At 38.6% G+C, this 13,276-nt stretch overlaps 1 protein-coding gene across 2 annotated transcripts in view; it reads left to right on the top strand.

The window, feature by feature from the left end:
- Positions 1–11,642: 11,642 nt before the first annotated feature.
- The window catches only part of LOC145662580 (apolipoprotein D-like), a 65,349-nt gene continuing 63,715 nt past the window's right edge, over positions 11,643–13,276 (top strand). For both annotated transcript variants that reach the window (XM_081728286.1, XM_081728285.1), the window contains exon 1: positions 11,643–11,813. In XM_081728286.1, the coding sequence (XP_081584412.1) occupies positions 11,700–11,813 (114 nt within the window). In that variant the 5' untranslated portion in view covers positions 11,643–11,699. The remainder of the gene's footprint in view (positions 11,814–13,276) is intronic.

Here is a 13,276-nt window from a genome sequence, read left to right as displayed (position 1 = left end):
TTGAGTTCAGAGTATCATCATTGAACACAGCGACCCCGAAAACTATGTATTTGACACTAGTATCGTTCATTTTAAATTATTTTTACGTGTCTCGATATCACCCCTGAAGACCCCCAACATCAACCCCCTTAGATGATGTGTTATTGAGTTCAGAGTATCATCATTGAACACAGCGACCCCGAAAACTATGTATTTGACACTAGTATCGTTCATTTTAAATTATTTTTACGTGTCTCGATATCACCCCTGAAGACCCCCAACATCAACCCCCTTAGATGATGTGTTATTGAGTTCAGAGTATCATCATTGAACACAGCGACCCCGAAAACTATGTATTTGACACTAGTATTGTTCATTTTAAATTATTTTTACGTGTCTCGATATCACCCCTGAAGACCCCCAACATCAACCCCCTTAGATGTTGTGCTATTGAGTTCAGAGTATCATCACTGAACACAGCGACCCCGAAAACTATGTATTTGATACTAGTATCGTTCATTTTAAATTATTTTTGCGTGTCTCGATATCAACCCTGGAGACGCCCCCAAACATCAACCCCCTTAGATGATGTGTTATTGAGTTCAGAGTATTATTATTATTCCTAATCGTCATAAGAGTGGGACGTAAAATTCAGATTTCATTTCATTGTTTCTCTCGTTAGATCTTAGCTCGGGGGGGATTTGGGGGTGACGGTGGTTCACTGGTAGATCGTTCACCTCTGGTGTATGGGGTCACAGGTTCAATATCCTGTTCCCATCAAGTGAACTTTGTGGTGGACAAACACCGTATACATGAAAGATCGTAGGTTCAAAATCCTGTTCCAATCAGAATGAACTTGTGGTGGACAAACACCGTGTACGTGAATTTAATCCAATTCTTTCCTTTCCAACATTTCATTCATTTCTCATCACCACCGTCCCGGCGGGAGCTCATGTGATTCGGATTCCACGTTAATCAGTAGGTCCACTTCTCATATAGCCTCGCTGCTGAAAGGAACGCTAAACTAAATTCAACTCAACTCTACACCACCGTCTGCATTAGCATAGCCGACATAACTGTAAGACGTAAAACTTAAAGATTTCCCATTAGCCTATTCATCATAAGAGTGGGACGTAAAACTCAGATTTCATTTCATTGTTTCTCTCGTTAGATCTTAGCTCGGGGGGGGATTTGGGGGTGACGGTGGTTCACTGGTAGAGCGTTCACCTCTGGTGTATGGGGTCACAGGTTCAATATCCTGTTCCCATCAAGTGAACTTTGTGGTGGACAAACACCGTATACATGAAAGATCATAGGTTCAAAATTCTGTTCCAATCAGAATGAACTTTGTGGTGGACAAACACCGTGTACGTGATTTTAATCCAGCATTTCATTCATTTCTCATCACCACCGTTCCGGCGGGGAGCTCATGTGGTTCGGATTCCACGTTAATCAGTAGGTCCACGTCTCATATAGCCTCGTTGCTGAAAGGAACGCTAAACTAAAATCAACTCAACTCATCACCACCGTTTCCATTAGCATAGCCGACATAGAAAGACAGACAGACCTTGTTGGCTTTATTGTTGGACGTAAAACTCTTCATTGTTCAAAAGATTTCATTTACAGACAGAAAGACAGACAGGTATACATCATATTATCAAAATTAAAACACCAAGTCTACAGACACTTCTTGCGTCAATTGCAATGCGAGCCAGGAAACATTCAAGAATTCCATCTTATCATTTTCTTAGAAATCAACGTACAGAATTTTCTTAGAAGCATCATACAAGCTCACTTATAGATATGTGTTTTTAACTAGGTCAGTCTTATCTCGTTGGAATACGAATCATCAAAACATTTGACAATGGCATCTTATCTGTTGCTCTTGAAACTAAACCATTTTAAGATGGAGTTCAATGTGCTAACAAACAGAGAAAGAAAGAGACTAGCAAACAGACATTCACATATGTGTCTGTGTTTGTTTTTTAATGTTAGAACATGAACGGAACTATGAATAAATACACTTGTTCTTTCAATTGCCTTTATAACTAAATGAAGAAAGAACATATATATATTTTACTTACCTATTTTAATAAGAACGACCGCTTTCACAAAACACATACCACAGTTTTTAGGTTGTAAACACAATCGTAATAACTGAAAGCACAAAACACACACTACATACAGTTTAAGCTGAAAACACAAACAATCAATTGGCAGGTTTCAATCGTGATAACTGAAAGGACTCTGATGAAGATTCGGTAGCCGTTCAAGAGTCTTTGCGGGAGGAGGGCGGGGCTTGGGAATTCAAATTAGCTAACCAATACAAAACGACTAGAAAAGGCATGTTTTTTCATGAACCTATAGCTGATGGTAACCCTAAAAGGCATGTTTTATCTTGTTTCTAGCAACAGGATGTTCTCACAAATCATCATTTTGGTATAGCCGTAAAAGGCTATGAACATATCAACTAAACAGGAAGTGATATCGATTTACTTGTCATAGCAGACATCATCATGTGAATATTCATATAACACATTTCACACCTACGTTTTAAACAATATTATATGCTATGAGAAGTTTCCGTTATTAAAATATGCTCAATCATTGGAATCCAATCGCAGGAGGTCTGGGGGAGGAGTGTATAGGTATGTGTTTCGTTATGGGACTCATATATGGTTTCTTGTCTCACGTCTTTAAAAAAATTTGTGAAATACAATATTTACCTTAGCAACTAAGTCAATTTCGTGAGAAGCTTTGATCATTTGAATATCACATCTTCTACAGACACTTTGTGAGAATAGGGCCAAGGGGCTAATCAACACGATTTTGCATGGGTATGTGTTTCGTTCTGAGACTCATATACTGTGTCTAATCACACGCTTTAAAAAAAAATCATGACATATAATATTTACCTTAGCAACTAATACCAATTTCATACAATCTGCTGAGAAGCTTCGATCATTTGAATCTCATCCTTTCAGTTCATAATCTACAGTCATCTCGTGGGAATAGGACCAATGGTTAAATCGCTTATGCTCTTTGGCTTTCCAGGAGGAGTAGGGGGTGACGTGGGTTCAAATAAACCAAAATTTTCCCACGGGCTTCTGTGGTAGCCGTAAAAGGCTATGACCATAGCAACTAAAGGCTTGTCGAAACTTGCCTCACAATTCCAGGAAATGATATCGATTTCTAGGAAAACAAGATCAAATTTCGCTGACTCGGCCGTCTATCCAACCTCTATTCTACTGCTAGGCATTTTTTACGATTCATATTCACAACCACTTTGCAATTAATTTTACAATTTACTACTGTATATTATCTTTGCACTTTTAATATAATTAAAATTTGTAAAAGCTATTCTTTCATGAGTCATGTCCTTACGACAATGACTAAGAACAAGCTTCAAACAAGTAAGGCTGTGTGTTGGTTAATAAAAATTTATTAAAATTATTTAAGTAATTAAAACTTTTAAAGTTTCATTTTAAAGCAGGGATGCAAATAAGCACTCGCTCGGGGCGAGTGCTTGATCGGTGCTGGCGAGTATTTAATATCATACCGAATGTAAGGAAATGAGGAGCGTCTTTTCAAAACTCAATAGAGCACAAGACATCATTTTTATAGGAATTCCTTTTTTGTTATTATTGTATATAGTCCTTCATTAAAGAAACGCGGTCTGTATTTGAATACTAAAAAACTAGTTGATTGCCAACCTCGGTAGTCGTGAATTCTAGGAGTCAAAGATATTGTTCACGAGCTTATGAATTTGGGTTGAGGGTTTAGGTTGAGTATTCGGGCTCAAGCCAAACATTGTTAAAAATTATAGGGCACTGGCCAAATATCTTCAAAACTGTTCGGCCCGAGTTTACAATTGTCAACAACTTGAGCAGCTCGGATCACAGGTCACTCACTATCGACCCGAACCGAGAAGTGAGCCGAGCCAACAGCTCACCGAATCGAGTAAGCTAGAGCCTTCGGCCCAGATGAGCCGAACCGAGCAAATGGCTCATCCCAACCAAGCCAGCTCGAGCCGATGGTTCACCCCAAGCGAGCCGGCTCGAGCTGCTCAGTTATTACTTCTCAACTGAGCTTCTTATTAAAAAATCTCTTGTGGTCTCGATATCGAGACGAGAAGACATGCGAGCTGTGTTTCCTCTCGTGAGCAACATTAAAAGTATTCCATAATCTTATTACTACTTAGCTTACATTTCTCATGGCTTTCGCTTTCCAGTGTAATCAGGCCATGATTTCAAAACGAGTTAAAACGTAATAATAATAATAATAATAATAATAATAATAATAATAATAATAAATATAAGTATTCCATACATATAGAAATGCTTTTGACCAAGCACACAAGAAATTACATTTTGTCCATTTAGCACTATCATTCTTATGTCACACAATTATTAATATTCATATAGTAAATATCTTAAAATTCTTATATTTTAAAATCAATTGACAGGGCTCTGATTGCTTTTATGAGAAATAAATCTTTGGTTTTATAGATCCTACGCAGTTCCGATGATCGTGCGTCGTTTCGGTCCTGCGTGTGTCGATCCTGTGACGTTTCGGTCCTATGCCGTGTCGATCCTGTGCCGTTTCGGCCCTATGCCGTTTCGATCGTACGTATTCTATGCATATAACTTGCACAGGCATAGAATCGACAGGAGTTTATAATTTGTAAGAGCAAAGATTAAACAGATAATAAAAATATTATTTTTTTAGGCACATGATTAAAAGTTAAATTATTTCAGAGCAGCGGCGTGAGAGCAAAACGGCACAGGACCGAAACGGCATAGGATCGACACGGCACAGGAGCGAAACAGGTTTCTGAGCTGAATTATATAGAGGTTAGCTGCGAACATACTTGAATAAGCAGTAGCGGACAGACGGCAAGGGATGATCCTCCAGCTTGGGGATTTGGTGTGGGGCTAACAACCTCATCCTGTAAAAAGAGGCTTGTTGAGATATATTCGCAGAACCCTCGGATCAGAACTGATAACTTGGCACGAACTCAGCAAAGTAAAATCGACATGAGATTTGGAACATGAAATATTTGAAGTCTCTATAGGAAAGGCGCGTTAAAATTGTAACGAATGTATTTAAAAATAGAGGATGGACCTAGTGGGATATCAGGAAGTTAGATGAAAAGGAAATGGAGAAATCAAATCGGGAAATTTTACGGGGTACGAATTAAAAATTACCAACTAGGAACAGGGCTTTTCGTTCACAAACGAATAATATCAGCAATTACATGGATTGAATTTGTTAATGATAGATTTTCTTTTACTTCTCTTAAGGGTCGGTGGTGTAATATTATTGTTTTAAATGAACATGTTCCAACAGAAAATATGGATGACGATATAACAGACAGTTTTTACGAAAGAATAGAACGGGTATTTCATCATTTCCCGCAATATCATATGAAAATTCTGTTAGAAGGTTTCAATGCGAAGGTAGGACGAGAGCATATTTTCAAATCGATTATAGGGAATAAATGTCTGCATAAGGAAGGTTGCGACAATGACGTTAGACCTGTGAACTTTCCAGCCTTCAGAAACCCTATCGTGAAGATTAAAAAATTTCCATATCGCGACATTCACAAATATACTTGGACTTCATCAGATGGAAAAACACACACTCAAACTGATCACGTTTTAGTAGACAAAGAAAACAGTCTAGCACAACTTATGTTCGGTCGTTTAGAGGAGCTGATTGTGATAATGATTACCACCTGGTAGCAGCGATAATAAGAGAGAGACTCGTTGAATAAAGGAAATATTCAACATCTGAAAATGATGCTGTTTAAAGAAATTAGAGGAGAGTCAAGTGACAGGGGAGCCAGATTGAAGTGTCGAATACATTCTCGGTTTTAGAAGGTTCGGAATGCACTAGTGTTCAGGATACTTGGTTGAAATTACAGTTATCATTAAAATTTCAGCAAAAGAAATATTGGGGCACGCAGAAATACGTAGGAACAAACCATAGTTCAACCAGCAATACACTAAAGTAGCAGAGAAGAGAAAACAGAAGAAACAGCGTTGGTTACAAAATCCGAACGAAATAACCACATAAAATTTCATTTCATCTGGCGGAAAACTTCCAAACTTCTAGAACAAAGAAACGCGAGTTTTGAAAGACTAAAACATTCGGGATATGTATAAATGCATCAACGAACTTAAGAAAGGCTATCAGCGTCGTGCTTATACATTAAAGAAAGCCAACGGAACAGTTCCCACTGATCAGGATAGCATCTTAAATAGATGGAAAAAAATCTTTGACGATTTAATTAACCCCTTACCGCATGCCGTACCATATATAGCACATACCCTTTTTCACTTTAGCTTTTTTTGTGATTTATCAAAGGCATTAAATGACTGTTTTGTCTGCTGTGTGAGATATTGACATGTATGAATAAGAGATTTTGGTGTCATCTTCCATATTCTTTGTGAGTTGTAAGTGTGTCATATATGGCACTTACTTATTTCTCGTCGGAATTAAGTGAAAAATCTAAAATTCAAGTTTTAATTCATTTTTCAAGTTCCCATATGAAGATTTCCAATACTGATTTTTTTTCGCTAAAAGAAACAAATCATGCAGAAAGGGGTTAACACATAACCAGAAACTAATGTTCGTGGAAGAAAGTGAAATGCATACTGCATAACCGTATATTCCAGAACCTAACCAGACAGAAACAGAAATCTCTATTTAAAAATTAAAGAAACATACATCTCCGGGTGTACACGAAATTCTGGCTGAGTTAATTTTAGCTGGAGGGGAGAAATTATAGAGCAAGATACACAATGAAATTGTAGAGCAAGACATGCGAGCAGTGTTTCCTCTCGTGAGCAACATTAAAAGTATTCCATATTACTACTTAGCTTACATTTCTCATGGCTTTCGCTTTCCAGTGTAATCAGGCCATGATTTCAAAACGAGTTAAAACGTAATAATAATAATAATAATAATAATAATAATAATAATAATAATAATAATAATAATAATAATAATAATAATAATAATAATAAATATAAGTATTCCATACATATAGAAATGCTTTTGACCAAGCACACAAGAAATTACATTTTGTCCATTTAGCACTATCATTCTTTTGGCACACAATTATTAATATTCATATAGTAAATATCTTATAATTCTTATATTTTAAAATCAATTGACAGGGCTCTGATTGCTTTTATGAGAAATAAATCTTTGGTTTTATAGATCCTACGCAGTGCCGATGATCGTGCGTCGTTTCGGTCCTGCGCGTGTCGATCCTGTGCCGTTTCGGTCCTATGCCGTGTCGATCCTGTGCCGTTTCGGTCCTATACTGTTCCGAAACTCATTCTCCTTATCTGCAACAAGGAGGAATTACCACAAGAGTAAAAAGAATCAATCATGTCCCAGTTCAGAAGAAAAGCAACAAAACTGATTGTACAGGGTGCGGCACGTAAAACCGGCCCGTAAAGTGAACACATAAAATGAAATGTAATGTATTGAATATGATTAACTACAACACATAAATGAAATGTAATGTATTGAATATGACTACTCACCTTCACAGCAGGTGCTGAAAGTGTCCTCCGCCCACTTCAACACACATGTGAGCACGATTGAGGAGATTCATATATACCCTTGTCAGTTCTTGTGTTGTAATGCTATTGGTGACATCCTGGATCCTGGTCTTGAGTTCTTCAATTGTGTGTGGATTTGTTTCGTATACTCTTCCCTTTAACAGTCCCCATAAGTAAAAGTCACACATGGACAAGTCTGGTGACCGAGGAGGCCACAAGCCTTTGCTGATTGTCCTCTCTGGTGTAAACATCTCATGCACAAGGGACAATGATGCAGCTGATGTGTGGCGTGTTGCACCATCCTGCTGAAAGTAACATAACTGACGCTCCTCTTCGGTCAAGTGTGTATAAAACTCCTCCAGGATTCCCATATACACGTCACTGTTCACTGTCGTCTCAAAGAATATGGGCCCAATAACGCGTGTGGCGGAAATGGCACACCAAACACCAATCTTCTCATCATGCAAGGGTACCTGGTGGATAGCGTGTGGATTTTCTGTCGACCAATACCAGTTGTTTTGGGAATTTACGTACCCAGAGAGGTGGAACCACGCCTCGTCACTCATGATGAGCATTAGTGGATCCAAGAAACCACTGGCAACATTGCTCAACAGCCATGAACAGAAATGCACCCTCTTCTGCAGGTCAGGCTCCTTCAGTTCTTGCACAACACTTATCCAGTACGGTTTTAACTTCACTCCCCTTAAAACATGTCTGCAACTTCTCTCACTCTCATGAACCTGTTGACTCAATCTCCTGGTTGACTTTCGAGGACTTCTTGTCATTATCTCCTCCACCTGCATCTTTAATTCAGGTGTGCAACAGATGGTCGTCTGTTCCTGGGAGCATTTTGAACCGATCCTGTACGCCGCCATTTTTCAATCAATTCCTGAATGGTGCTTTTTGCTGGCACAGAACGTCCTGGAAATTTCTCCCGAAACAAATTCTCTGTTTTCACAAAATATCCAGTGAGAATGAACCCTTCAACAATGGCAACACGCTCGGGTATCGAATACGGCATTATCACACACTGACACTCACCCGGCTTAACACAACGAGGCCTTTTTCTCAACTGGTTTCGACAAGTTTCACTGGCTGCGGCTGCACGTGACTGCTGCAGGTCACGTAAGTCGACCCGACCTCGACACGCCATCTCTTGGTAGGAAGGTAGATTATTTAAGTGTTGCCAAAAACACAATGTACCAGAATATTACGACGGGCCGGTTTTACGTGCCGCACCCTGTATAATTATTGAGACATTTCTCTTCTGTCAACATGCAATAAATCCTTTCAAACATTCTATTAGCAAGATTGACTCCATACACAGATGAAATTATTGGAGATTATCAGAGCGGATTTAGGTAAAATTAATCAACTATCGACCAGATATTTACCATTCGACTAATACTTGAAAATAAACGGGAATACAATATCCTGGCATAGACTATGGTAGGAGGGAAACATTGTACATGCTTACAGAATTTGGAATACCGATAAAGGTAGATTAATTAAGGTATGTTTAAATGAATCCCAAAGTAAAGTCCGGGTAGGAAAATTTTTGTCTACGAGCTTTCACGTCGAGAATGGCCTGAAACAGGGAGATGCGTTGTCGCCATTATTATTTAACTTTGTTCTGGAGAACACTATAAGGAAAATCAAAAACAGCAATCAGGTCCTAGAACTGAATTCAGGGCGTCATTTCAGACTTCGCTTGAGGATGGCAAGAGCACCACCGACATAGACTTTCACGTTTGTACTAGTATATTAGTAGATAATATATTAAAGTATATGTAATCCGCAAACTCTTGGGGGGGGGGGAATTGCCCTCTCCTGCCCTTCCTAAGTGACGCCCCTGGCTGAATTGTATTTACCAGGTTATAGCGTATGCTGATTATGTAAATTTAATAGGGGATGATAGAATAATAGAAAGGAATGCAGAAATCTTAATTAAAGCTTGCAGGGATATAGGGTTAGAAGTAAATGCAGAGAAGACTAAATACATGGAAATTTGTTGGGATCTTACAACTGTATTTTATGGATGCGTCAAAGTACCAAATAATATTTACTTTCGACAAAGTGGATACCATTACATATCTAGGATCATTATTAACAGACCAAAACTATAATCACTAAGAAATTTGATGTCAACTGAAAGCAGGGATTTCGTGTTATTATTCAGTTAAAAATCTTTTGTTGTCGCGAATTCTGTTGAGGAATTTGTAGCTTAAAATATAAAACGATAATCATGCCTGTTGTGCTGTATGGTTGCGAAAAATGATCACTGACTCTGAGGGAAAATCGTAGACTGAAAATATTTGAAAACAAGATTCTTAGACTAATATTCGGACTTCAAGAGGAACGGGAATGGGGAATGGGAGAAACTTCATAACGAGGAAGTGCATAATTTATATGTTTACCAAACATTGTTAGGGTCATTGAACATTGAAATTAGAAACGCTTTCGAAGTTCTAACTGGAAATCTAAATAGGAAAACAACAATTAGGAAGACCGAGGCGCAGATGGGATGACAATATTAAAATGGTTCTCGCAGAGATTGGTATATAAAGTAGAAACTGGGTACAATTGGCTAAGGACAGAAATCAATGGAGAACTTTTGTAAACGCGGCACTGAACCTCCTGTGCCCATAGGCCATAGAGCTATATGAAGTTGTTGGTATATTTAGCTTCTTTTTATTTGACAGAAATGTTATTACAGGAACTAAAAAGTTTTTCTCTAGTAAACAGGATTTCGATTCGAGGTTTCCACAAATTAGTTATTTACGTTAACACTAAAACAAATTTGGTGATGATTTTGATATAAAATGGCACCCATACTTTCTTTCAGTATCTCTCTCTCTTCATATTGTTTATATCACAAAAATTGGATTCACTAGTATTACAACTTAGAGATCTTTGAGTGATTGGTGAGCTCACTCGTGGCTAAGTGGTTAGCGCGCATGCCTTTGGCGTAGGAGACTCGGGGTCGATTTCCTGTTAGAACTCAACTGGATCGGATTCCACGTTAAGCTGTAGGTCAATGTCTCATAATATAGTCTCGCTGCTGAAAAGGACGCGAAACTCAATAATTAAGTGATTTGACTAACAAGTTTCAGATGATCTTACCTCTTTTGTTTTCAAGATATAAAATTTAATGCATTGATAAATTAACTTGCCTGTTTTTGTAATCAGTGTCGGGAGGAAGGTCAAAATGGCTAACAGTGAGGGTGGGTCAGAATGGTTCAGAGTGGATCACAGTCGGTGGTGGGTCAAAGTGAGTCACACTGTGCCGTGGGTCGAGGTGGGTGGTAGGCCATGGGTCCAGTTTTTGTCGACCCACGCCATCTCACTGTACATATCTAACCCAAGAGTCTCAAAATTGAATTTAACTTATTACAAGCTTCATGGTAATATACATAATTTTTCATATACAACCTAGACTTATCGGCCTCCTCTACGGGATAAAATTTATTTTTAGATTCTAAAATTTCGCGACACATACTTGTATGGAGTCACTGCCAAAGAGAAACCTCTTTTCTGTGATAAAAGAAGACAACATGCAAATAAGTAATTCTCATGATATCGATTCCGATCTGCATGATGTTTGTTTGTGTAGATATGATGGTAATTTTCACATCACAATATGTTGAAAGGTGTATTTTGTGACTGCAGAAAGCAAAGAATACGTTATATTTATGACTCATAAACTGTAAGCCACGCAGAAACTTGGATGTTAACTGAATATGCATGAGCTCGGAAAGGTAATGATCTAAACACGGAGAAAGCGTACCGTTTAAGACACCTATGGACTGAATAGGCGTTTCGTGAAATTGCGAATGGCACATACAGCTACAACATTTTCGCCAGTATATCTCTCTTCTTTTATGCGATCTAGGTGTTAATTGATGATGTAGCTGTTTGTTCTACACGAAATGATTTGAAAACAAACAAGAAAAAAAGCCAAAAGCAGACCACACAGAGAGAAAAGACGGCTATTTACGTAGCAAATCACCCATGAGTTTTACACACCTCACCCCCTATACATGTTGTTACTCAAGGTCACATGCTAGGAAACAAAGTAGAATGATTTTGTCATTACGTCCAACTGCATTTTCCGTTCAGTTGTTTTCGCTGCTGTAACTGAGAATGGTTCTCGTAATATTTTTTATGCTAAGTTTGTTCCTGGCGCTGACGGGCGCAGACTACAGGGATGAACAGTGTCCTCAGATAAAACTGCAGTTTCCTTTTGATGTCAACCAGGTGAGTTTATCGTAGTTAATAATATTTACTTAGCGACTTTAATAACCTCTGTCGGCCTTTCGCCAATCTTTTTCCGACACCCATGAGTACTAGCGTACGCATAATTTTATCAAAAGAAAATATATTCTTACTTTAATATCCCACGAATATGCCTTTTATGCTAAAGAAGACGGATGATTAACGAATGGTTCTCAAATTAAGATGTTGTGCTTTTCCACCGGGAATCGAATCTGGCACCATTGTGCACCAAGGGCACACGCGCTAACCACGAGTCCAGCAGGAAGGGCTAGAAGTACAAGGCGTCAAGCCCCAGATTCACATCATCATCACATCACTTTCTATACATGTATTAATATGGTAAAGGTAATATAACATCTTGTTGAAGGAGGGTTAAAATCCGGACCCCCTGTGTACGGCACTGTTGTTAAGTATCCATGAAATATCCATCCCAGCTTTGGCGATTTTGGCAAGATTAACCAGAAAACTACATCTTATCCCTTAGGAGTCGTCTTTGTTCAGTGGGACGGTTATAGTCCCAGAACTTTTCTTGAATATAAGGTACTTAAGCTTGCACTTAGACTCGGTTCAGACGTGCAGAAAAGTCTGTTGCGGGCCCGCAACAGACTCGCAGCAGACTCGTGCGGGCGTCATAGAGCAACCAGTTCAGACGTGCAGAAAAGTCTGCTGCGGGCCCGCAGCAGACTCGTGCGGGCGTCTCAGCCCAACCACTTCACATAGACATAGAAAACAGCTCATTTTATTTTCAGCTGCAGTTAAATGAAGATAAAAATTGAAAGAAGAAAACGTGCTGTTTCTGTACACTTAGCCAGTAAAATCCTAAGGAAGAAACAGAGACGATACTGGGTTCATCCGTACGTAAGCTCACGACTGCTTAAAGGTGAATTTTCTTCCATGTTTATTGACTTGCGCAATGACGAAGAAAAGTTCTTTAATTATTTTCGCATGAGCATCACTTCATTTGATGAACTCTTATCGAAAATAAGTGATAAAATTAAAGCATAAGATACTTTCATGAGTTGATTTTGAATTTAACGTTCCGTTCAGCAGCGAGGCTATATTAGACGTGGTCCTACTGATTAACGTGGATCCGAACCATATGAGGTCCCGACGGGAATTGAACCCGCGCCTCCCACGCCAAAGGCCTGTACGCTAACCGCTTAGCCACGGAGGAGCTCTGGCTGTTACATTAAGGTAAGTTGATTATGTTAACTAATTATCATTTGTAAGAGCACAGAAAGTTAAACATTCAGAGACCTATTCATAGACATTTTCAAATGTTATTAGCGGCCACTGGCATAGTTTAACAATTGCGTGACTAATTTCGATTGTTTGACATAGTTGGTGGCTTTAAATTAAAAATTAGACTTTTTTTAGACTTCCCGAATATCCCGCTCAAGAGGGGGCGTTTCAATAATAGTAAAATTTCCCTTTATTTATTAAAA

The sequence above is a fragment of the Thermobia domestica genome, chromosome 10 (assembly GCF_964235325.1).
Source record: "Thermobia domestica chromosome 10, izTheDome1.hap1.1, whole genome shotgun sequence".
NCBI classification, from domain to species: domain Eukaryota; kingdom Metazoa; phylum Arthropoda; class Insecta; order Zygentoma; family Lepismatidae; genus Thermobia; species Thermobia domestica.
Note: the sequence above shows the minus strand (reverse complement) of the source record. Positions and strands in the feature narration are given on the sequence as shown.